This window comes from Thunnus thynnus, chromosome 6 (genome assembly GCF_963924715.1).
Source record: "Thunnus thynnus chromosome 6, fThuThy2.1, whole genome shotgun sequence".
Classification (NCBI taxonomy): Eukaryota; Metazoa; Chordata; class Actinopteri; order Scombriformes; family Scombridae; genus Thunnus; species Thunnus thynnus.
In genome coordinates, this window is record NC_089522.1 from 1,682,280 (window position 1) to 1,705,910 (window position 23,631).

Consider the following 23,631-nt stretch of genomic DNA (forward strand, 5'->3'; position numbering starts at 1 on the left):
ATTATTAGTTTTTGTGCTTTCTGAGCTATTGTGCTGTTTGAATCTCTGTATTGTTAATGCACTAATCGAAAAAGACCTGATACTTTACAATAAATACTATAATACAGCTAGTGGTGAAGTATTTATCTTATCACTAGAGCTCTGGGCTTTACTGCCTCACTGTATGACTAATGGTAAATTCTAGCTGCTTTTTAGTAGAGTATTAACTGGTATTAAAACTAGATTAAACATTTTTACCCCCAAAACATGCAGAGACTGTGGAATACTTTTTTTCAGCCCTGGTGTCTATCGTCTTCCTTTTCAGACTGCATAAACAACCTCCGGCAATAAAGGTGTGTTTGCTGTGAGTGTATGCAGTAATCGAAGGCAACTCATTAACTTTTTATCAACTCAGAACTTCTTTTATCTGGATTTTACTGGCTGAATGTCAGTAGCAGAAAGAAACTAAGTACATTTACTCAAGTACAACACATTGTTAAAGATGAAACCAGTGGTTTCCAACCTTTCTGGCTTTTGACATCACATTTCACATGTCTATGAGTTGTTAACAGCTCCACCAAATAGTGATTTTTCCCTCTAAACTTCTCACATGCTTTCATTTCTATAAATGTTCAAGTGAACCAATAATTCATCATCAAATCAAAGATTAGAGAAAAAGTCCAAAAACTGAAAACAATTCATATGAGCGTTGTCTGATCTGATGCTGGTATGATTAAGGTTTTCTTAGGTTAAGGCATAAAAAAAACAAATTTGAGTAAGTAAGTTTTTAAAAATTACTTGGAGAAGGTTATGGAATGATCATGGCCATGGTTAAAGGAGATTAAAGTTGGAAACAAACAGCTGTCAACCCATTCATCCACCCTGACCTCATTCCTACGAAGTCCTGTGGCTGCTCCTCACAGACAAGAGTCATTAAAACAGTTCAACACAAATATATGTCACAGTATTGTTATTGTTAGTTAAACTCCTTATTTTGCAAATGAACATTCTGGCACCTCTCAAGCATCTGTGAAATCAACTGAAGGACCTTTGATGAATTCCTCAAGGACCCATAAGATCTCTGAAATAATCTCATGAACCCCGTCTGATACCAACAAGGACAACCGGAAACCCGTTTGTGTCAAATAACCACTGATCACCTAGGCATCCTTGAAACCTGGCGGGGTGTCAGAAGTGTTGCATTTATATTCTTATTCAGCGTAGAATATGGCACGCTCTTTGTGTTTGCATGATGAAAGTGTGAGTATGAATGTGTGTGTGGTTCAGAGTGAATCCCAAACATGATGTGCTTCATGCTGCAGCTGAAACAGATGTGGTCTGAGGTCATTACGGAAATAACTTGCCCTCTGTCTCCTCAGCAGGTGTCGCCTCAATCCCCCTGCTTCCTTCCACTTCTGTGTGTGTGTGAGTGTTTGTGTTTTTGTCTGAGTGTGTGTGTGGGAGGTACTTTCAGGATGTCCCTTTACAGACAACAACCTGCCACCCACGCACAGTAACGCACGCTACTGTATACACTACTGTTACTTTGTATTTCATACAAAAATGTATTATGTTTACAATAATTATGTTATCATCATGATTGTGTGTATCAGTGGGAGGTTTTAGCTTCTAAATGTTGTTTAACAAGCTGGATGAATACATTTATAAGGGAAACATACAGCATTTATTTTATTATGACTGCACAGAAATGATCTAATTTTAAGTATATCAGCCTTTGATATATCTACACAGATAAGATATTCATCATAACACTGTCCTGATAAGACTGGAATGATGCCAAAGCACAGTAACACACCTATTGTGTATTGAAAGCAGAACACTAATTTCACACTAAAATGACACTCTATACAAGTATGCATGGTGATGTTTCTGCTATCATCATCCTAGGTTACATCTACCTCAACAAATCAGATCTGCTCCACTCAGAGGTGAACACGAGTTCTTAAACAAGAATTCACTAATTGAACAGAAAAACCTCCACTGAACTGAATCATGCTTATTCTGTGTCAGAGAAAGTTTTACTGCTCCCTGGCCTACTCAGAATCCACTTCAGGAGGACATGCTGGGCACATAATAGTCAAATATACACATTGGTCATAAAGTAAAGCTGTGATCACCAAAAAGTTGTTATCAGCCTTCCAAAGGGCTGATACCTTAAAGCCAACTGAACCAAAACATACTGCAGTTTGATGTTAAACGTCTGAAAACCGCAGGTAAAGCAATACAGCTAGTCAGTTTGTGTCTTACCTGTCGAAATCCCAGACTCTCCCTGTGTGCTCGTTAGTGGTTTGGTCCAAGCGGCAAAGTGCTTCCCACACCTTCTACCTTCCATCTACAACAAGTTACAAGTTGCTACTAAGTTATAGGGAGGAGGGATAAGAAAGCTCCAGCTCCTCCCCTCACTCTGAGAGCAAAGTTCAACTTCCTGGTTTGCAGGATGGTGGGGAAGACTGTCCAAGGGTTGATACAAGTGCTGAGGAAAGACGCAGTAAAAGGAAAGGAGTGGGATGTTCTCCGTAGCGGTTATAGTACACCTAGCTGGCTCACGAAGCAGCACTGAGGAGACAAAGAAACTGGTTCTGCAGCTTTTCAGGCAGATCACAGCAGAGCTGTCTGAGCTTTGAATGAATGAATGAATGAATGAATGAATGAATGTACTTAACCTGCTTATACAGGCAGAAGAATGCCAGTGTGGCAACTTGTACAGTGGGTCACATTAACATTGACAAAAAGTGAAAACTTAATAGTGTAACAATATTTGATATTGCAGCAGTGTTTGTAGCAACAATCACAACACTACAGTAAATGCAATAAAAGATATATAACTTAATTTATTTGTTTCATAATATTGGTTTGATGATAGGATATTTTCTGGTCATTTATCAGATTGAATTGTTGTATTACCTTCACATTGTAAAGAGGAACTCTGCCGATTTTATCCATCATGCATGTTTCCAGGTGTTGAAAAAAGTTGTATGAAGCCTTCTGTGGCTCTCTCTTGAGGCTAGCTGCTCCAGGCTACATTAGCCGCTGCTACCATAACATGCTTGAATCATGTACAGTCGAGTGTATTGATCTGAACTGCATTGTGAGTAATGTAGGCACAAGGTTTTAACAAGGAAGAAGATGAAAAAGATGATATCTCTGGTTTTGCTGCGACGATTTAGATCACTTTTCTTTATTATTGTGAGTTGGATAATGTTATAGGAGTCATAGTATGTTTCATAATATTGTTCTGATTTTATGATATTTTCTTGTAATTTATCAGGTAGTATTGTTGTATTACCTGCAAGAGGGACAAAACATTTTACAACATATTGACTACAGCCCAATCAGCCAAAATGAATTGATCACAGACGTATCAATAGAGGCACGTACAAAACAAAGATATATTTTGAATAAACAGTAAAATAGAGCCTTGTGGTTCTACTTTAGGGAGATGCTAAAATAGGCCTGTTCTATTTATTATATATACTACATATAAATAATGTGAGTATCTGGGAATGATGTCAGTGAGATTCCGATCACTAATAATCAATTAGAATGTGGCTCATAGATATCATGCTTTCAAAATATTTTTGGGTAAAACTGAGTTCATCCTGTTTGCAACTAACAAGAAGTTGTCAAGAACAATGAAACAGTGAAATTGTATCTTGGACACATGGAGTAATGTTGGATGAGTCACTGTCCTGTGATTCTGCTGTTGCTACAACATGATCAAAGTGTGCCGGCACACCCCAGTCCCAGTTTCAAAGAACAAGGCTTCTGGCTTGTCTGTTAGGAAACATCTTGTGTCATCATTGATACAGTGTCATATTGATTATGCCTGCTCTGCTTGGTAAATTTAGAAACTAATTGTACGTGATGCAAAATAATATTATTTGGTTTTTTGTACATGCATCCTATCCTTATAGTGAATGATACCAAAAAAATAGGCCACGTAAAAGCATTGTTGAAGGAACAGCAGAGATTTGTCAGATTTGTCAGTTTGCGTTGTCATGGGAAATAACTGTTTGCATATATTGTTGAGCAGGGCTCAGTCATGGAAGAAGTATTCAGATCCTTTATTTCAGTAAAAGTACCAAAACAGCAATGTAAAAATACTCCATTACAAGTAAACAAAAAAAATCCTAATTAAGTAAAAGTACATAAGCTTGAAAAGTTCATCAGCTTGAGTAGTAAAAGTAGTGGTTTGGTCCCTCTGACTGATATATTATTATATATGACATCATTAGATTATTAATAGTGAAGCATCAGTGTTAGAGCAGCATGTTACTGTTGTAGCTGCTGGAGGTGGAGCTAGTTTACACTACTTTATATACAGTTAGCTAGTTTAGTCTAGTGGTTCCCAACCTAGGGGTCGGGCCCCTCCAAAGGGTCAACAGATAAATCTGAGGGGTGGTGAGATGATTAATGGGAGAGGAAAGAAGAAAAAACAAAGTTCTGATACACAAATCTGTTTTCAGTTTTTGGACTTTTTCTCTAATCTTTGATTTTTGCTGAAATATTGGATAATTTGAACATTTATTGAAATGAAAGCATGTGAGAAGTTTAGAGGGAAAAATCACTATTTGGTGGAGCTGTTAACAACTCATAAACATGTGAAATGTGACCCCGACTACACACTGCTTTTTGTAAGACATCAAAAGCCAAAAAGGTTGGAAACCACTGGTTTCATCTTTAACAATGTGGTGTAATTCAAAAGCTTGTTATATTATCCATTGTGTCAAATCTTCATGTGAAAAGTAACTAAAGCTGTCAAATAAATGTAGTGGAGTAGAAAGTACAATATTTCCCTCTGAAATGTAGTGGAGTGGAAGTATAAAGTAGCATCACATGGAAATACTCAAGTAAAGAACAAGCACCTGAAAATTCACCTTTGGTTGGGCTTAACTTTGCTTAGAAGAAAAAAACCTCTGACTTTATATTTATGTAATGCCTCCATCTGCCAGCAAGCGGCGCTGTGACATCCTGACCTCGAGTAACAGTCTGTGACGTTTGTTGACAGAGCATCAACTTCCCATGTCTTAGTGTTTCCTGGCTATAACTCCGTGAAGCCAGAACACAACTGACCACTACCAGGGAATATGAGTGTATATTCTGACTGTAAACGATACAAGGACTCAGGGTAACATCTCGCAGTTGCCTCGTCGCTACTGTTGCTGTTTCTCTGGTTATGTTTCACAGCTCCGCGGCTTATTGAATGCTAAGTTATCTGACTAAGCATTTAGCGTTAGCACCTTGTAGGCTACACGTGAAGTTCTTAATTGAATTGACTGCTGCGTGGATGCAGATTTCTTCTCAAAGGCGTATTTATCAGAAAACCTCCGGGCAGTGGACATAAATATGTCATCATGAACTGTATATCTCGGTCTGCTCTCTCATGTTAGCTTACAATGCCCCTTGCTCCTGCAAACCAGTCCCAGTTGATTCGGTCCAGTCAAAAGGACGAATATTACCAAACATACCTGAGAAACAACGCCAACGAAGCTTTTCAGACGCTTGCTGGTAAGTTTGTTCAGAATTAACACACTTGGCTTCTTTAACTTCACTTTAGCATGTAGCGTTAGCTCTAGGTGCAGTCTGTTTTCCTAGTCTGGATATGTGCAGAACTCTTGACGCATTTTATTCAGTCATTAATCATAAAACATTATTGGGACCGTCTCCAGCTCCTCGGCTGCTGAACTAGAAAACACCGGGCGTACTGTTTGGTTTCCGGGAAGCGGCTATGCTGCTGTTTAACGGAGGTTTGGCGATTAACCAGACGCACATTTGCCAAACCAGCAATTTACTCTTCATCCTTGAAGACCTTCCTCTCGTAAAAACGAAAAATACTGTTTGGAAACATTTCTGATAAAGCATAAATCTCACACTCGTCTTCTTGGCCTCATTCACCAGTGCTGGCCCTGAGGCCGGAGACAAGCCACACTTTTAAGCATTAGATAAGTTGGTTGTCATTGAAATAAAAGCTCCTTCGTATGTCAAACTAATAAAAGCAAGTTTGTTGAACTTTTTTTTCTTTCCTGTAGGATCTAAAAGATGGCTGGACTGGAGGAAAGAGATCGAGCTGCTGTCAGACCTAACATACTATGGTTTAACCACATTCTCAGGTAGACTGACCAAACCAACATGAAATGTAACTTCATGTATGTTTAACTTTTCATCTTGTTTGCACATCTTGATTTGTGTTGTTGTCCTCCTCAGGTTACCAAACTCTGGGTGAGGAGTATGTAAACATCGTCCAGGTGGACACCAGTCAACGTCGTATCCCCTCCCGGGTCAGACGAGGCCTCTTTGTCCTCTGCCATGCCTTCCTGCCTTACCTGCTGGACAAGGTCCTGGTTTGTCTGGAGAACGAGCTGGAGGGCGGACAGGAGCACCGCAGCTGCGTCAGACGGCAACAGGCAGTGTCAGGGTCATGGAGCCTGGAGTCGTGGCTGAGGAGATGGATGCAGAAGGCAGTGGGGCTGTTGTCGGAGCCCCAGAGGAGGGCGTACCTGCCGGCTGTGTTTGTCCTCCAGCAGAGCCTGACCCTCCTGCACCGACTCCACGTGGCTCTGTTCTACATCAGCGGCTCCTTCTATCACCTGTCCAAGAGGGCGGCCGGTATCAGCTATGTAGGTGATTTTTACACATTTAATATATATCTTTCTATCTACATATTTCAATAATTTAAAATTTGGTTAGTTCACTTATCAAAGAAAATGTTCAACATTCTGTGGTTGCAGGTTCTCAAATATAAAAATTATGTCTTATATCAAAATGGCATGTTTAGGTTTTGAACTTTTGGTCGGACAGGTCAACAAGTGGTGCAGTTTACAGTTTACACATTTACAGAGACTGATCCACATTTCACTTACTGCTGTCAGCGTTTAGCAGCCTGATAGCAGAAGGAATGAAAGAATTTGAATAACAGTTAGTTTTCCTAGAGGACACATGACAGCACCGGCCTGAAGGCATTAAAGAGAATTCACCAGAAAGAACACGGTCATATTGACTAATGATACTGTCTACTTCCTGGACCACACGTCTCTTCCAGAGGGAGCACAGGTCTTTCTGCTGGACAAGACTTTCTATAAAAATAAAGAAATAAAATATCTCAAACACTATTGGATGGACTGCCATGAAATTTGGTTCACGCACATGACCAAATATCTGTGTGTTTAGTGCTAATTAGCAGGAATATGGAGAACATGGTTAATTTTACCTGCTAAACGTTAGCATGTTAGCATTGTCACCAGAAACATGTTAGCATGCTGATGTAAGTCAGTCAATCTCCTCCAATTTTGCTTTGTGCATTGCATGGTTGGATAATAGTGAACATCAGCAGCACACTCAGAAACTTTACATTTTTTAGTGTGCATACTGACTTTTTCGAGTATACCAAACTTTCCACTTGGACTGGATTGCATTATATTGTACAGGTGTTCATAGTATTGTGTCCACCACTGTGTATACATCCATACAACACTGAGAGCCATCATAGAGATAAGGGAAAAGATATTATTAGGTGTAGGGATGCACCATTAACAGAAAAATCATTAGTACACTAACCCTTACATTTTAAAGTAGACTCACAGATTTCCCAAACATCGTTATAAAAGCTGTTTTGTTGTCTCCATCTTTTTGACATTGTTTGACATATTTCCAACTACTGCCAGAAGGAAGTTAGATCACCATTTGTTGAGCAGGCAGGGTACGGATGGGATATGCAGTAATGATTCACTAGTCTGAAGAGATTTTGCTGCCCATCTCGTCACTGTCTTTGTCAGGAATCCTTCGATTTTCGTGCAAATCGTCTCAAAATATATGCATTGGTTGTTATCTGGGAACTGTGGCCACGTTATATTTATGTTTCTGGGTTATATGCATCATTGTTGCTTTCTACTTACATTCCTAGAGACTGGTAGTTCAGATAGGTCAAGTGCAATCCTGAGAGAGACTACAAGACCGTTGTTTCTGTTAATTTAGTGCAGAATTGTAGATACATTTGAGTTTAACCACTGATTTATTCCAGCAGGAATGTCTACACTGATTTTAAATGTGTGTGTGTGTGTGTGTGTGTGTGTGTGTGTGTGTGTGTGTGTAGCTGCGTGTGTCGGGGGTGGGGAGTGATGACGGGACCATCAGGAGCAGCTACAGGCTGCTGGGAATCGTGTCCTTCCTCCAGCTACTCATCACTGTGTGTCTGCAGCTCAACAACTTCAGACAGAGACAGAGAGCAAGGCAGGAGTGGAAGACCTACAGGAACCTCACAGCCAGGTACACGATCATGATCAGGAACACCTCCACTCTACTCCTGACTGAGACCTCATCACAGTATCCAGATCAAATATCCAGATACAGATGATGTGTTAATACCAGGTGGAAATGGGATCATCTCCTTGTCAACAAATCCCACTGAAAACACCAAAGCAACGATGAACTGATGTACTAACGAGTATTATGTTTGTGTGTATCAAAGCCTAAAATACAGTGCTGCTTGAAAGTTTGTGAACCCTTTAGAATTTGCTCTATTTCTGGATAAATTTGACCCAAAACGTGATCAGATTTGCTGTAAAATACTAAGCATGCAATCAATTATTAGTTGGACAATACATTTAACAAAAAATCTGGGATATGTTTTCCCTGGAAGTGGTCAAAAATGATTTTCTCCAGCAGTTAGCATTTATATGACTGCCTGGTTGTGTTTTTGAGCTCCTCATCATCTGTGACAGTGACATCTGGCAGCTTCACATACTCTGTTTCTGCAGTAGAGACGTCAGAAGATACTTGGACTTGTTTTCATGAGTCAGGGATTTATTTCCTCCATGGCAGAAAAACACTTTATACGAGCCTTCAGAAACTCCAGCAGGTTAAACTGGACTAACCAAACACTTTCAGTGCTAATTGACACTGACTCACGCATTATAAACAGACTTTAAGACACTCATTAGTAGTCTACATTTAAACAGCAATAAAACACAAACACTATGATCCAACAAAAGTATTTTATTAAAAGTAGTCAGCAGAATGAACTCTTCACAAACTTTGAGAACTGAGCGTATAGAATAAAACAAACAGCTTTAAAGTTTTCAGAGATCAGTGTAGACATTAATAGATACTTGCAGCACCAACAAACTAACTGATAGAAGTCAATAAAAAACATTATCATCAGATAATTTCTTTTGGTTAGTCAGCTGTGAAGTAAATTTTAACCCTGATTGTTCACGGTCAAGATTTCCACTCTCCACTGTCTTTCCAGAAGCATCCTGGCCAGTGCAAAAAGTACCGTAGTTTTTATTAAAGCATTGCAGTAAAAGACCTACATAAACTCTTTGAACTGTGTCTGTGTTCAGTCCTCAGCACATACAGAGTTCAGGGTCCAGAGCTGCCCGCTGTATCCTCTGTCTGGAGGAGAGGAGACACTCCACCTCCACTCCCTGTGGACACCTCTTCTGCTGGGAGTGCATCACAGAGTGGTGCAACACCAAGGTCAGGCTCACATCATGACTGTCTCTAAAACTGAACCATTGGATTCATTGTTGGGAATGAAAGACAATACCGGGCTCATTTAGAGATAAAAAAAATCCTCATTGTGTCAGATTTATTTTGAAATCATTAGGTTTTGGGCATTTCTGTTTCTTAATGTTAGTACCACATGACATTCTGTAGATGTTAAAGCAGTGTGTGCCTGTTAGAAAACACTCAGCTCAGCACAATTAGTTGAAGAACAACTAATTAGCAACAGTCAGGAGCCCAAATGAACATTGAAATAGGTTTTTATTGTAATCATTCCTCCTGCTCATACTGACCATTAGAAGATCTCTTCATAATGTACTTACAATATAAGTGGTCTGTACAAAAATGTATTTAAAAGTTTATCTGACACTAATATGAAGCTTCAGCGTCCAAATGAGTCAAATCAAGTAGATATCTTTCAACGTTAGTCTTTTTAGTGCCAAAGTCCCTCTTTTTGTTACTATACTTCCACCACAGCTCAACAGGGAAACACTGTCCGACTGACTGCTGTTTTAAGACACACTTGAATTATTGTGAATCCGCCTTTTAAGGGTGTACAAGCTTGAATGTGTCCACAACTACCTTTTCTGAATGTAATTGTAAGATTGTCATGTGTGTTTGCGTTTTACTTCCTACAGGCAGAGTGCCCCCTGTGTCGGGAGAAGTTCCAGCCTCACAGACTAGTGTACCTGAGAAACTACAGCTAAAACCTCAGAGCGCACACTGCTGCTGGACTATAGTGCATTTGAATACACATGCAGGCAGGCTGCCCTCAGGAACATGAGAAGACATTAACAGTATTTTCCAGCAGTCCCACTGAACTTTGTGAAAACATACTGTAGCTTCTTTAAGTGTGCTTATGATTCTTTCTTTAAAGAGATTACTCTGCCTTTTTTAGGGGAAGTTGTTAATCTAGATCTTTATTTTGGATTGTATCAGTCCAATCACAAATACTGCAATTCTGTTGATTTAATCATAACTTTAACATATGTTAATAAATAAATGTGAACAAGGACAACAAGGCCTCAGTCGTAACATTTACAGATTACTGTTGTTTTCTGTCATTAACAGCCTGTTGTATGAATGGAAGATTGACAATAAACAACAAGCAGGGAACACAACACTGACCACAACAGTAAAGTTGCAGCCGGACAGCTAAACAATGAGCTGAAAGTCTCTATAAAGTTCAGTAAAACCGAGGGGAGCTACAGAGTCTCTGTAGGTTCATCACTACAAGCCACTCACAATACATTACACACCATTATTAAATACATTGTTATATTAAAAAAATATGAAGATAAGTAAAGTATAGTAAAGTGGAGCAATTCCCAATCCCAGTTTCAATTCCATCTGTCTCCTACCATAAAGCAGAAATGTCCTCACTAACGAGGACCTGCTGGCTTCCTCTTCATCTTCAAACCTGCATAGGACTGTGCTGGACATTTAGACAGGCTTATTATTTTAGATCTTGAACAGCGTCAGGTTCCAAATATCTCCGGAGACCTTTGTATACCTCCCTAAAACCCTCATCATATAAGAGGTCCTGTTTTCAAGTTGTACCTTGTAATCCCAAGATGCCATGTTCTGACCTTCACTGACTGTAGATGATCATTAAACTAGGATGTTCATCAGCATATTTACGTGATGGACAAGAAGATCTAATCAATGATTTCCAAACCTACAGCAAATACATCTTGAGTGCTTGAGCAAAATATGTCAAAATATGTCAAAAATAAACAGGTTCACAACTTGGAGAGCAGTAACTACAGAAACAGTAAGGTTAAGAAAAAGACCTAAAAATATCTCATAAGCTACTGCACTCTTTTAACAATCTGAATGCACAGGAAAACATCTACAAGCATGTATTAAATTGTGTAGTAAATGTATCTATCAGTGGTGGAAAGTAACTAAGTACATTCACTCAAGTACTGAATTTAAGTACAATTTTAGGTACTTGTACTTAACTTGAGTATTTCCATGTGATGCTACTTTATACTTCCACTCCACTACATTTCAGAGGGAAATATTCTACTTTCTACTCCACTACATTTATTTGACAGCTTTAGTTACTTTTCAGATGAAGATTTGACACAATTGAGAATATAACAAGCATAAAATACATATATAAAAAAATATAAAATACAACACATTGTTAAAGATGAAACCAGTGGCTTCCAACCCTTCTTGCTTTTGATGTCTTTACAAATCCAGCCGCGGTCAGGAGGTGAAATTGCCAGTAGTGCTACTCCACTAAGGGCTAAAGACCTGTTTAGCAGGGCTAGTTTTGCTGATGTTACTATTCTTTCTGTCATGGTTGGATCTACTATAACTGCTGTGTAATATACTGTACACACACTGTCTTCCTCTCTCCTGTGCATCCATGAGCAGTGGACTGCAGTAAATTCGTATTTTGATGATTGTTTGTGTGATCTTTAGGTCAGCTGTTTGGAGGAAAATGTGTGCAGCTGCTGCACATAACACTCCTGGTTAATGTGACTGGTTATGCGACTCGGATTAATGTAGTTGGTTTAATTATTATTATTATTATCTTCATTATTATATTCTAACATTAGGCAATGTCATCAGTTTAGTAATTAATTAATTCATTCATAATTCATAATAGTTTAAATATTTGGAGGTGGAGTGAAAATTTTGCAACGCTCAAGCCCGTCAGTTGGAGCCTGTGCACTTTTTCATTTAGTGACAGTAGTAATATCTGTTCATTTAGTAATTCTTGGAAAATTCCAAAAACATTTGGTCAAAAACACGTGCACGTGCTCCTTCTGTCTTTTCAAGGCTTGCTCCTGCCGCGCCTCCACCTCCCACCCACCTAAAAGCCACCATGCTACTGTCAGCCAATGGTCCGACTCCTCAGGGGTTAGACAAGAGGGGAAGGCCCGTCCTTTACCAAGGTTGTAGGATGGTCTGCAACAATTTTAATGACCTGGGTTGTAACATACCTGCTCTTTCTGCGGCGGCACCCATGCCAGGTCCAGTTGCCCCCATAACCTCACCAAGCACGGCCCATTACTACGTAGATACCTCAAAACGCCCATAAACCTTGACACTTTGAAGTGTGCCCTGACAGACCATCCCGACCACTAGTTTGTCCACTTCCTCATTCACCCTTTCACCTTTGGTTTCCACCCAGGCATCAAAGTCATCCCCGAATCGTCATTCACTTGCCATAACTTCCGGGCTGCCCTAGCCAAGCCCGATACAGTGGACAGCTCCTATTGAACCCATTCAGACTTACGTAAACCAGAGACTAGCCCACCATGCTTCTCCTCAAGACCCTTCATCACCGAATCCGACAAAGTAGCTATGTGCTTCTGGTTCCACCACCATATTCGCCAAGCTCTGTCCAAGACAGGAATTTCACCCAAATCATACTCCGGTCACTCCTTCCTCATAGGAACGGCTTCCACCCGCTTCCAGACAAGGAATTCCGAACCACTCAATCAAAGTCCTCGGCCGCTGGTCTTCCCAAGCCTACCATAGTCTCCCCCCATACTCTCCATTCTTTAATCCTATTGAAGAATTGTTCTCTGCATGGCGTCGGAGGGTGTATAATCACCAACCCCACCAACGCATACCCCTTGTACAGGCAATGGAGAAGACTTGTGGAGACATTGATCAGGGGTCATCCCAGGCCTAAATGCTGCCTAGCTCAAGACAACATTGCATGTGATGTGATGGTCAAACTTTCAAGCAGCACTGTGATGTGATGGTCATACGGCCAAACCCACAAAGAAGACGAGATTTAGCCTATTTTTTTGTTTGTTTGTTTTATTCTACTTTGCTTTTGTTGTTTAAGAAGTTTTAGAACATTTTGAGAAGACAAAACAAAACAAAACAAAATGTTTTGTTTTGTTCCCCTTATTTTTATTGATATTGTGTTATGTTGAGAATACACATCCATACTTTAGACATTTTGATAACTGTGTGTATGTGTGTTTACTACATGTATGACAAAACTTTATTGCAAATTGCCATGCCCTTGTGGTTAGTGTGGAGCATTTTGCAAAAATAGGCTTTGGTTTTAAGAACTTCCTATAATGCAGTAGCTTTACAATAGGCTGCTGTCTCTGAAACCATGTGTCTCTGTGTCTCGATTGTTTCCCCAGGCTAGCTGCAAATAAACCTCAAACTTGGCACAGCTCTGGAACATTGCTTCAGTCGGTATGTTACGTGGAATGGAAAGAATGGGAAATCAGTAGTTTTGTTCCAACCTCTTGGTGTTGTAGATTGTAGTGATAGACTGTGATCTGAAAACATATCTGGACTGAGGATCCTCTTTTCTCCTGGCAGCAAGATACAGTACGCGGTGCTATCAGATGTAGCTCAGGGCTGAAGTCCACATAACTGTTGTTAACTGTCATCACTAATCCCATTTTTTAAACAAGCTTATTACTAGAAAATATGCTTATTGAAGCAGCAAGGCTCCTTTAGATGTTCGCACTTATGTTGGGAGACTGTGTTGGAGACCTAACCAAGCCTTAATCAGAGTGTTGTCACCTCATCAAACATATTTATTCTTCAACAGTGATTTGTAACAGTTTTGGAAGGCACAAACAAATGATGTCCTGCCACTAGGGGGCGTCCAATCAGAAAACACCTCTTTGTGTTGTTCTGGAGTGCATGGAACAACAACATATTTTGTCATTTAATTTAGAGGGTTTGTTTTTTGGTGTCATGGGTGTGGGTACATGCTAGCAGGAAGAAAACCCAACTGCAAAATGAGTCTCCTTTGCAGGGTGGCTGGGCCCACCTTTAGAAAAAAGGTGAGCTCAGACATCCAGACAGAGTAGAAATGCTACTCCTTGATAGCCAGTTGAGGTGGTTTGGGCATCTGGTTAAGATGTCTCCTGGATGCTTCCCTTTCAAGGTTTACTGGACACATACAACTGGAAGAAGACCCCAGGTCATACCCAGAACATCGTAGAGGGATTATATATTTCACATCCAACCTGGGAATGCTTTAGGATCTCCAAAGAGGATCTTGAGGATGTGACTGTGGAGAAGGATGTCTGGGGTACCTTGCTTTGTGATTTAGGTGGATTAATGGATAGATTGTCTTTACCTAAACTTAACTAAGTAGCTACTTTTTTTAACCATAACCATTGTCTGTCCTTGAGGTTGTAATTCCCTAAATCTAACCAAACGTTAACCATATAGTGGTGGTAGAACAAAAAATGAAAAATGAGTTGTTATGAACTGCACTGACAAATGACATATTCTGTCATTTAGACTGGAGGACTTGTTGAACCGCAAAAATAAAGTAGTCTTTTTTCATTTTTTAGTTTCCCTTCCTTGGTTAACTTGGCATTTAATAATAATAATAGTAATACAATCAATTTGTACCATAATTTTTATTAATTGTGAAACACTGCTGCAGGCTGTATACACATGAGAGAGCTTGTCCAGAAGGATGGAGGGTGAGGTGGAGTGCAGATATTAACAGCTAGGCAATTGGCTGTGTAATATGTTCAGTTGCACCCTGAAAAGAGACTTTTTTTTCCTGTTCTGTCTGTTGGGAGGCAACAGAGGAAAGTTTGTTAGATGCAGACTGATCTCCCCTTGGTGGACAGGAAGAGAATGCAGGCTGTAAAACACTACTGCATGAATGAGTTTTATAATGCTGCATTTACCGTGGAAAAGCAATTGCATCCATTTTGGTATATGTTTTAGTAAAAAAAAAAAAAGTCACCATGACATTAGCTCTTTTTTAGGACTTTGCTCCAGAGCACCTTGACAGTGCTTTACTCATCCACCCTCGTGACCTGTATGGCTCGTGAATGAGCCTGCTGGTTACAACTCTCAAATTCCCCTTCATTACATACATCCCTAAGCCGATAAGAGATATGTACAAAGTATTTATTGACCCATGGTGTGTGTGTGCGTGCGTGGGGGGAGATCACAATGTGTGCTGAAGCAAGAGGGTAATCTTTGTTTCCCAATCATATCACAACTCTGAAGAGGAAGTGTTAAAAGTCCATCATTTCCTTTTATTTTTCAGGGTTTTTTAAAGCACAGAATTTGCCTGAAATGTTTTAATCCTGGTTCAGCCATGTAAAGCACTTTGTAACTTTGTTTTGAAAAGTGCTATATAAATAAAAAAAGGATTATTATGATTATTAGTAGTAGTAGTAGTAGTAGTATTATCATTATTATTATCATTATTAAAAAGTGAAATGTCCTAGTCTTGACATTTCATCATTTAATCATTTACATTTTTTGCATTAGAGTTTTTGAACATGATGGTTAAAAGTCTGAAATCTCATCTCTGAAAGCTCTGCTCAGATTGTGAAACGCTCTGAAAGCATATTTGTCATTTTCATTAAACCATATAAGCAGATGAGCGTCACTAGAGCATTTCCTGCAAACACATAAACTGTGGTGGTCCAGAAAGCAAATAGGTACACAGTTTGGTCACAGTGAAGCATTGCAGGCATGACCTGACGTGCTTGTGGAGGGTTGAGGTGCTCTACATTTGCCTTATTGCTGAGGGCCAAACTTTGGATCAGTTTCCTTGGAGTCTGGTTGTTGTTGGCAATCCAAGTCTGGTTGAGGTTCGGAAGGATCTGGTTCTGGTTCTTCAAGGTAAGGCTGAGCTTGTTATCAGGTGCAGAAAAGTTGCTGTTTGGGTCCGTGGCGTTCTTGTTGTAGTTGGGTGGATATATAGAATAAATCACGTAACTACCTGAGGACAAAAAGAGACAAAACGTATGAATGAATGCATTGTAGTCAACAAACTATGACATCTGTTGTTATCAGCTATTATCAATAAGTTCAGTAGAGCTCCAGCTGACATGGAATTAGGTTTGGTGCCGAAAAGGGACAATCAGTAGGAAAAAGAAGAATTGAGTTTTTTCATAAGTGAGGTCTTCTTTTCATAGTTTTGGTCATCATATCAATAACATGGTACTCATTAACTTAATTCCTGAGATCTGGGGGTTGATAAAGCGTTCTGTTGTTGAACGTGTGGATCACTAGAAATTCTTGATCTTTTAAGTCAGGTATGAAGTGATCATGTGACAGATGCGTTGAAACCACTTTTTACAGTTTAAAGAAGCTGAAGTCATTTAATTAATTAATATGCAATGATTGGAACCAGTGTATTGTGTATCTGCAGAAGATGTTTTGTTGGATTATGGAGGAAGAAGCACATGAACTGCACATGGATGGTATGGATTGTTTTATCGAATGCAGTGGCAGGCTCATTTTAATTCTATTTTTAGTCCCCCACCACTCAAAAATGTGTTCTTCTTCTACTGTGATGTATGCGCAGAGTTTGTTTTCATGTTCATCTGCTGAAGGAGAAAGATTCTCTGTGCTCACCTTCAGTCTCAGTTTAAGGCATGAACCTACAGTACAAGCGGGATTTGTAACATCACAACTACTTTGGAGCCAATTATGGTCCAGTATGCAATTTACACAAATGTGATATGGAAACTTGAAGCCTCCAGTGCACAAACACTGAGAATGGACTTTAGTGAAGGAGGAGACATCTTTTGAAATTATCAAAATATTAATAAATTAAATAAAATTAATAAAATTGATTTTATTTAGATGTCATTTTAAAGATTTAAACAAGGTAATTGAACTGTTTTTTGTGGAAAAAAACATATCAAACACAAATTATATTTGTATGTCTTAAAACACGCTCTTGTTCAAATGGTTTTTACCCACCTTTTCATTGTTGAATATAGTTTCATGCTCTTTTAATCTATATATACAAGCATTATCATGTTCTGTAATCAGCATTGTGTGATTAGGATGGGAGCATTGTCATGACGGGACAAGAAACAGTTAAATGATCAGACAGGCTGTGAACAATCATCCTGGTTAGTTTCAACTTATTTGGGAGAGAAAATGAAGGCAAACAGTAAAATTATTTGTCCATTGTAAATATCCATCACAGTTTACAGACACTCTTCCTGCTTCAGCTTTGACCTCCTGTGCTTATCATAACATGGGATTCAGTACACTATGAACCTGTAGCACTGAGGAAGAGTGAGGTCCCTTTCACAGTTCACAAGTTTCCCAACTTTAGTAAACGCTTGTGATATATACTGTATATATTGTATGTTCTTGACACTTTCTCTACCATCATCATTTAAATCTCAGATTCATCCTCATAATATCGAACATGTCAATCATTTTCTGTTTACAAAACAAAACAGCTGCTCCCTCAGATATGCTGCTGTACAGACATTATCAAGAACTTGCTGTTTTTTGAACATTTTTTTAAAAGATTGTCAATTGTCATCATATTTAATTCATGATGCCTAATTTTCTATTGGATTTTCTTTAATATACTGTATGGATGTCTTTGTTTTTATGAGATTACTGTCTGCTGAATGGTGGATTCTTCGGTTAAATATGTGTGGTATTTATTGTTATGTATTTTCTTTGTATTTTGCTGTATTTTTTAGTTTAGTATTTTTTTTTTCTTGAGGGGACATCCACTGTATTAAGATGATGGCTTCTTGACCTCTGCTGTCACATCTGTGTTAGTTTTCTGTTATTTGGATTTATTCTGTTGTATATGTGGTATAATAAACTGACATTATACATGAGTCCAATGCAAGGCATCACAGACATTCATGGACAGTTGTGGCTGGTATCTTTTAATACAGAGCCATTCACAGCCCCTATACATTAATCTGAAGATCCTTAATTGTCACTTACCATAAATGAACACGATAAAGTACAACAGGAGCAGGTTGAGGATCGACAGAGTCCAGATGGTGTTGCCAGGCCATGCTGGACAGAGGAGCTTCGGCAAAACAAACAGGCCCATCACAAGCAGGGCCAATATCCCATACACCATCATGTACACTGGGATAACTGGTGCCACTGGACACTCATATATGTACACTGCACCTGCTCGCACACAGACCAGAGGTACAGACAAACTGTTTGTTTCATTTTTATCATATTTCTTTTCCCTTCTCATTCAGTCTCCGTTACACTTTTTCTTCTTTCCACAAACGAATTATTCTTATCAGATGACGTGTACAGAGTGGTTGACATTAAAACAGAAAAATAAAAGACAAAAAAAACAACGTAAATTTACCATCACTCAGCAGTCAAAAAAACATGTCGCTACACAGCAAAGAACAGAGGCTTCATGATAGCTCAGAGCTCTTATCTACCAGCTGAAACAATTACTGCCTCAAACAGCTGATTGTCAAATGCTAACATACCAACAACAGTTGATCTCAAATAATTTATAATTAATCTATTTCAAATCCCCATATTTCATTATATTTATGCAGAATTCATCAAAAATAAAACAATCAAAATCATAATTTTGGCTCTAACAGGCACTGACTTGCATTTTCTTCCTGTCATTGCATTACTTAAATGTAATTTTAAAAAAAAAATTGTAAAACATTCTTACAGAAAAAAAACATGTAAATAGAGTTTATCTGAGTCGACTCTAATCCATCCCCGAATACAATTAGTTGGCAATTTGTGATCGTCTTTGTTAAAAATGTGGAAACGTATGGGGCGGGAGAAGGTGCTTTAAAACATATTAATCACATTACTACAACTATCAGACGTGATTCCATTACAAGTGAAAATGTCTTGTGAGAAGAAAAGACATGTGACTGACTCACTTACCTAAAGAGATCTGTACTATTGGAAAAGCTGTTACAAGGAGAATGACGCATCCTAGAGGAGGATATAGACAGTTAATGAATTAAAATGAATTTAAAATGAATTGTAAATAAAACCAATTTGCTCTTTTTACTTACCACCAATAAACATGACGGAATTTCCTGCCATTCTGACACAGACGACAGGTCACAGTGATCTGCTGTCAAAGAAAAATGCTCTATGAGCACAGGTAGACACAGCTAGAAACTCAAATACATGTTCATGTGATCGAGTTACATGTTAAATGTTGTCTTACCGTCTGTCTGCTCCTGGTTTTGTTAAACCAACTGAAGTGTGTGTTTCTCTTACTGGACTGTTGGCCAAGTCGACATGTCTCAACTATTTCACTTAAGATGTGTTCAAGATATTACAACACCTCATTGAGGACCATGTAAGCAAGGATTTTCCATTGTTGAGTCAGTATCATCCTATTGCAGCAATACTATTAGGCCTACCTCAACTACAGCAGATACTGATAGCAATCCATTATCAGGGGTTAATGGTCACAATCAGTGGAACCACCATCACTTGAAAAGGTCATGGTAAGCTCAACAGATGGGGTTAGCATGCTATTGGTGAACTAGTCAGTGAATTATTGGAGTTGTCTTTGCTCCTACTTGCAAACCAGCAAGCTTGGACGACCAACAATGATCTGTTTCTGGCTCCACCAGTGCTACAAAATAATCCTTTAACAATATTTGGTTCTTACAGTATATGCAGACAGATTTGGTTATGTGGAAGCTGAGTCTCATGCAGGCTAGTTTTGGGCCAGTGACCTAGGCCTAGTTCTGGGACATCATGAGTCATGAGGCATCTGGCAGCTAGTTGTGCCAGATTTAGGACGCAATTAGTCCAAGCATTACAGTTAAAGGACAGGGTCACAATTGTTCAAGTCTGTTTTACAGTAAAACAGTCAGTGACCCAAATGATTTGAAGCACATTTGAAAGGGATCTTTTAATAGTCAATATGAACAAGAGGAATGATTACAATAAGGAAAACCTCTTTCACTGTTCATATGGGCATCTGACTGTTGTTTTAAGACCCCCTTTAAAAAATTGCGAACCTGTCCTTTAAAGTTACATGAAAAAAAAAAACATTTGCAGACGTACTCCCCAACACCTAGAAATACACTGATATGGAAAATCGGTGGAATTTCCCTTTAATTGATTTGTTGTCCACTTAGGGGCAGAAAAAACAAGTTGTAAACACATCTGATGTATTGGAACTTCAAAAGTTGATATGACAAACATATTTTGCCTATTTAGACATCCAGCAGACAAAGAGCAAAATTAGCATTCATATGGAGGCATGTTTGTATCCAACTGATGATTATAAGTCCAATATTCACTCTCCATTATCTCTGGTTTGGTCTCCATCAACTCCTGAGAAAAATATCTGGCTCCCTGGCTGCTTAATGCTCTAACTGTGTCTGTCTGCTGTTTGGTGCTGGGCAGGTAGTGCACAGTTTATCAGAGCTTTTTCACTGAGACTGAACCATTTTATTTACGATTCATTTTGATTCATTCACTGTCCATATCCTCCTCTAGGATGCACCATTCTCCTTTTAACAGCTTTTCCAATTGTCCAGATCTTTGGTGAGTTTAGGGAATTTTTCTCCAAACAGGTTTTCATCCTGGGTTACAAATACTTGAGGAGGACTCGTGATAGGTGCCAGTTGTTCAAGCTAAGATGGCCGTTTATATCAGTAGAAAGAACAAGATAAATAGTTCTTTGGACTTTGATGTTATCACCATACTGATCAGAATGATAGCAAGCAGACAATCACAACTATTACAGGTTGATGAATGATCTGGATTGTTTTGTCTCTGTGTGGTGTTTTAAAAATGTTCTGTGCTCCATTGATGAGGAGGAGCTCTGCCTTGGACACATGCTGGGCTGAATCTGCTGATAAAGGTGTTTTAAAAATTCAAATTCAAATTCTTCTTCTGTTGTTGTTTCTTCTTCTTCTTCTTCTGTTGTTGTTTCTTCTTCTCTATCTGTTGTTGTTGTTTCTTCTTCTTCTTCTATTGTTGTTTCTTCTTCTTCTATTCTTTCTTCTTCTTCTTCTTCTTCTTCTTCTTCTTCTGTTGTTGTTGTTGTTACTTCTTCTTCTTCTTCTGTTGTTGTTGTCGTTGTTGACGTTTAAGAGTAGGCTTAAAACTTTCCTGTTTGATAAAGGTTATAGTTAGGGCCAACCAAGCTCGCCTTGGACCAGCCCTTAGTTATGCTGCTATAGGCCTAGACTGCTGGGGGACTTCCATTGATGCATAGAGCTCTTCTCTCCTCCTCTTCATCTGTATGTATTCATTTACCATTAATGCATGTTACTAACTTGACTTCTTCCCTGGAGTTCTTTGTGCTTTCTCATCCGCAGGAAACCCCATGGACCACGGTGACGTGGGGATGTGGAGCTGTTGCTGCTGTTTGTTGTTGCTAGTCATGTATCTATTGTTATTGTTGTTGCTGTTGTTGTTCTGCTTCTCTGTCCCACTGTGTACAGTATTGTGAATAACTTTGCAAACATATTTAACAGCCCAGTTTCTGTAGGGGTGGACATTTTTGTTAAATATCTTTCCTTCTGTTTCTCTTAAGTTAGGAGTTATGTCAGTGATTTGTATTTTTGTTTCTTTATGTTTAAATAGGTAATTTTAGGTTGATTAGCTTTATTTCCCTTTTGTTTGTTGTTTTGCTGTTAACTCACCCTGAAACCACAACCATGAAATAAACATTTAAAGGCTGCAAAATCCCTTGTTGCTGCTTTTTTTTTTGGCAGCTGGGGAGAGGGAGTGTCATTTTCATGTTGCGCCAGGGTTTCTCTTAGGCCGGGTCATAACAATATATTTTTATATTCTTCTGCTTCTCCCAGTTTAAAAGCCCCTAATGATAGACCCACAGAGATGTTTTTGCCTATTTTGCTTGATTAGACCTCTACTTAGCAGTGTGTGGGCCTGTATAGACTGTCTTTGATTGACAACTCCCCTAAAGAAATAAAACACATTTCCAATCCACTGGAGATAGAAATATGAACGTATATTCAGACTATACAATATATATCTATAAACACAGCAGTAGAGTGGACAAAAGAGTCATTAAGTGTCATTCAGCGTATTCTGCTCATTCATCATTCACCACAATTGGATCACTCATTCAGTATACAGCAGGTTTAAATGTTTAGTGTGTTCATAATGGAAAAGTGACTTTTGATTGATTTTTGTGTGTGCTATTGATGGATAATATTCTCCCAAAATGCAATGCACAAAACAAATTGAGGGAGCTACAGTACTCACAGCTGTGGCAGGTTCTGAAGAATGATGGCAGTGTACACACAATATATAAAAAATGTCCCTCTGAAGAGGAGTGTCAGACAGATATATTGCATAGTTGCTTGTAATTACTGTTGCTTGTAATTACTATTTATATACAGTAAATCTCATATATTAATTGGAAAAGTCTGTAGATATATGGGATAATTGCTTGTAATTACTTTCAGATAATGTTTATATAAGGTAATGATTATTAACAAGTAAGCCATTTTCGCATTATCCTATTTTCTGTACAGTATCAAACCAATACTTTTTTACCAGGAATTTACAGTAAATAGATGAGATAATCACATACAATTAAAGCCTAAAGCTCTCAAGATACCATTAATGGGTGTTAAAGGAGGATAATTTGAATATAATTTTATGTAATTTTTTTGTGTTTTACATCCAGAAATTCATGCTTTGATGGGGCAGTCTTAAGGATTAATTGGATAATTCTATGAATTTACAAAAGAATACTGTGTAAAACAAGCCATTATTTAAATATGGTAATTTTATGGTATTTCTGCAATGTTTTTCTTTTTTTTGTGCACATTTATACATTTATTTAACATTATAGCAATATTTTATAATTTTTTGTTTTTATTTTACAACAGTCGGACTGTAAAAATGCAGATACCGTTTACAGTAAATATCTGTATTTTTAAAAAAAAAACCTTTGTAGAATAACTAAAGGTTTTTTACCCTTATTTGACAGTAAGTGTTTGGCACCTTTTGCTGCCAGACTTTTTACCATTTTTTTACTTTTTTTTTTTTTTTTACATTAAATTTAAAGTAAATAAAATAGAAAGTTGACTTAATTTTACATTCAGTAATAGGATGTGTATTATTTGTGTTTTTACATAGAATTCAATGTAATTTAACATTCAAGACCATTAAGTAATTGAATAATCCTGTTAAAAAAAAAACTACAATATTCCATTATATTAATTTATAGATTACAGCCTTTATTTTATGGTGAATATTTTTAATAAAAATAATTTACTGTGTTTTAATGGCATTTACACTTTATGCACAAAAAACAAAAAAAAACCCTGTAAAATAATACAGTAAATTTCTGTGAAATAACTTTTTTTTTTTTTTTTTTTACAGTGCACACTACTTCACAATGTCATCACACTCTGTCTTTTGTTATTG

General features: G+C 38.3%; 2 protein-coding genes across 2 annotated transcripts; one reads left to right on the forward strand and one right to left on the reverse strand.

The window, feature by feature from the left end:
* The first annotated feature begins 4,999 nt into the window (after positions 1–4,999).
* On the forward strand, positions 5,000–10,622 carry pex10 (peroxisomal biogenesis factor 10). The gene is made up of 6 exons (XM_067591204.1): positions 5,000–5,508; positions 6,030–6,110; positions 6,205–6,617; positions 8,090–8,262; positions 9,339–9,474; positions 10,140–10,622. Exons 1-6 carry the CDS (start codon positions 5,397–5,399, stop codon positions 10,206–10,208), a joined length of 984 nt encoding a protein of 327 aa, XP_067447305.1. The 5' UTR covers positions 5,000–5,396; the 3' UTR covers positions 10,209–10,622.
* A 3,922-nt stretch (positions 10,623–14,544) lies between these two features.
* Positions 14,545–22,732, reverse strand: LOC137183962 (uncharacterized). Its single transcript, XM_067591205.1, has 5 exons — positions 19,427–22,732; positions 19,269–19,330; positions 19,135–19,185; positions 18,196–18,390; positions 14,545–16,204 (listed from the first exon to the last, which is right to left on the reverse strand). Exons 2-5 carry the CDS (start codon positions 19,297–19,299, stop codon positions 15,801–15,803), a joined length of 681 nt encoding a protein of 226 aa, XP_067447306.1. The 5' UTR covers positions 19,300–19,330; positions 19,427–22,732; the 3' UTR covers positions 14,545–15,800.
* Between the last annotated feature and the right edge of the window lie 899 nt (positions 22,733–23,631).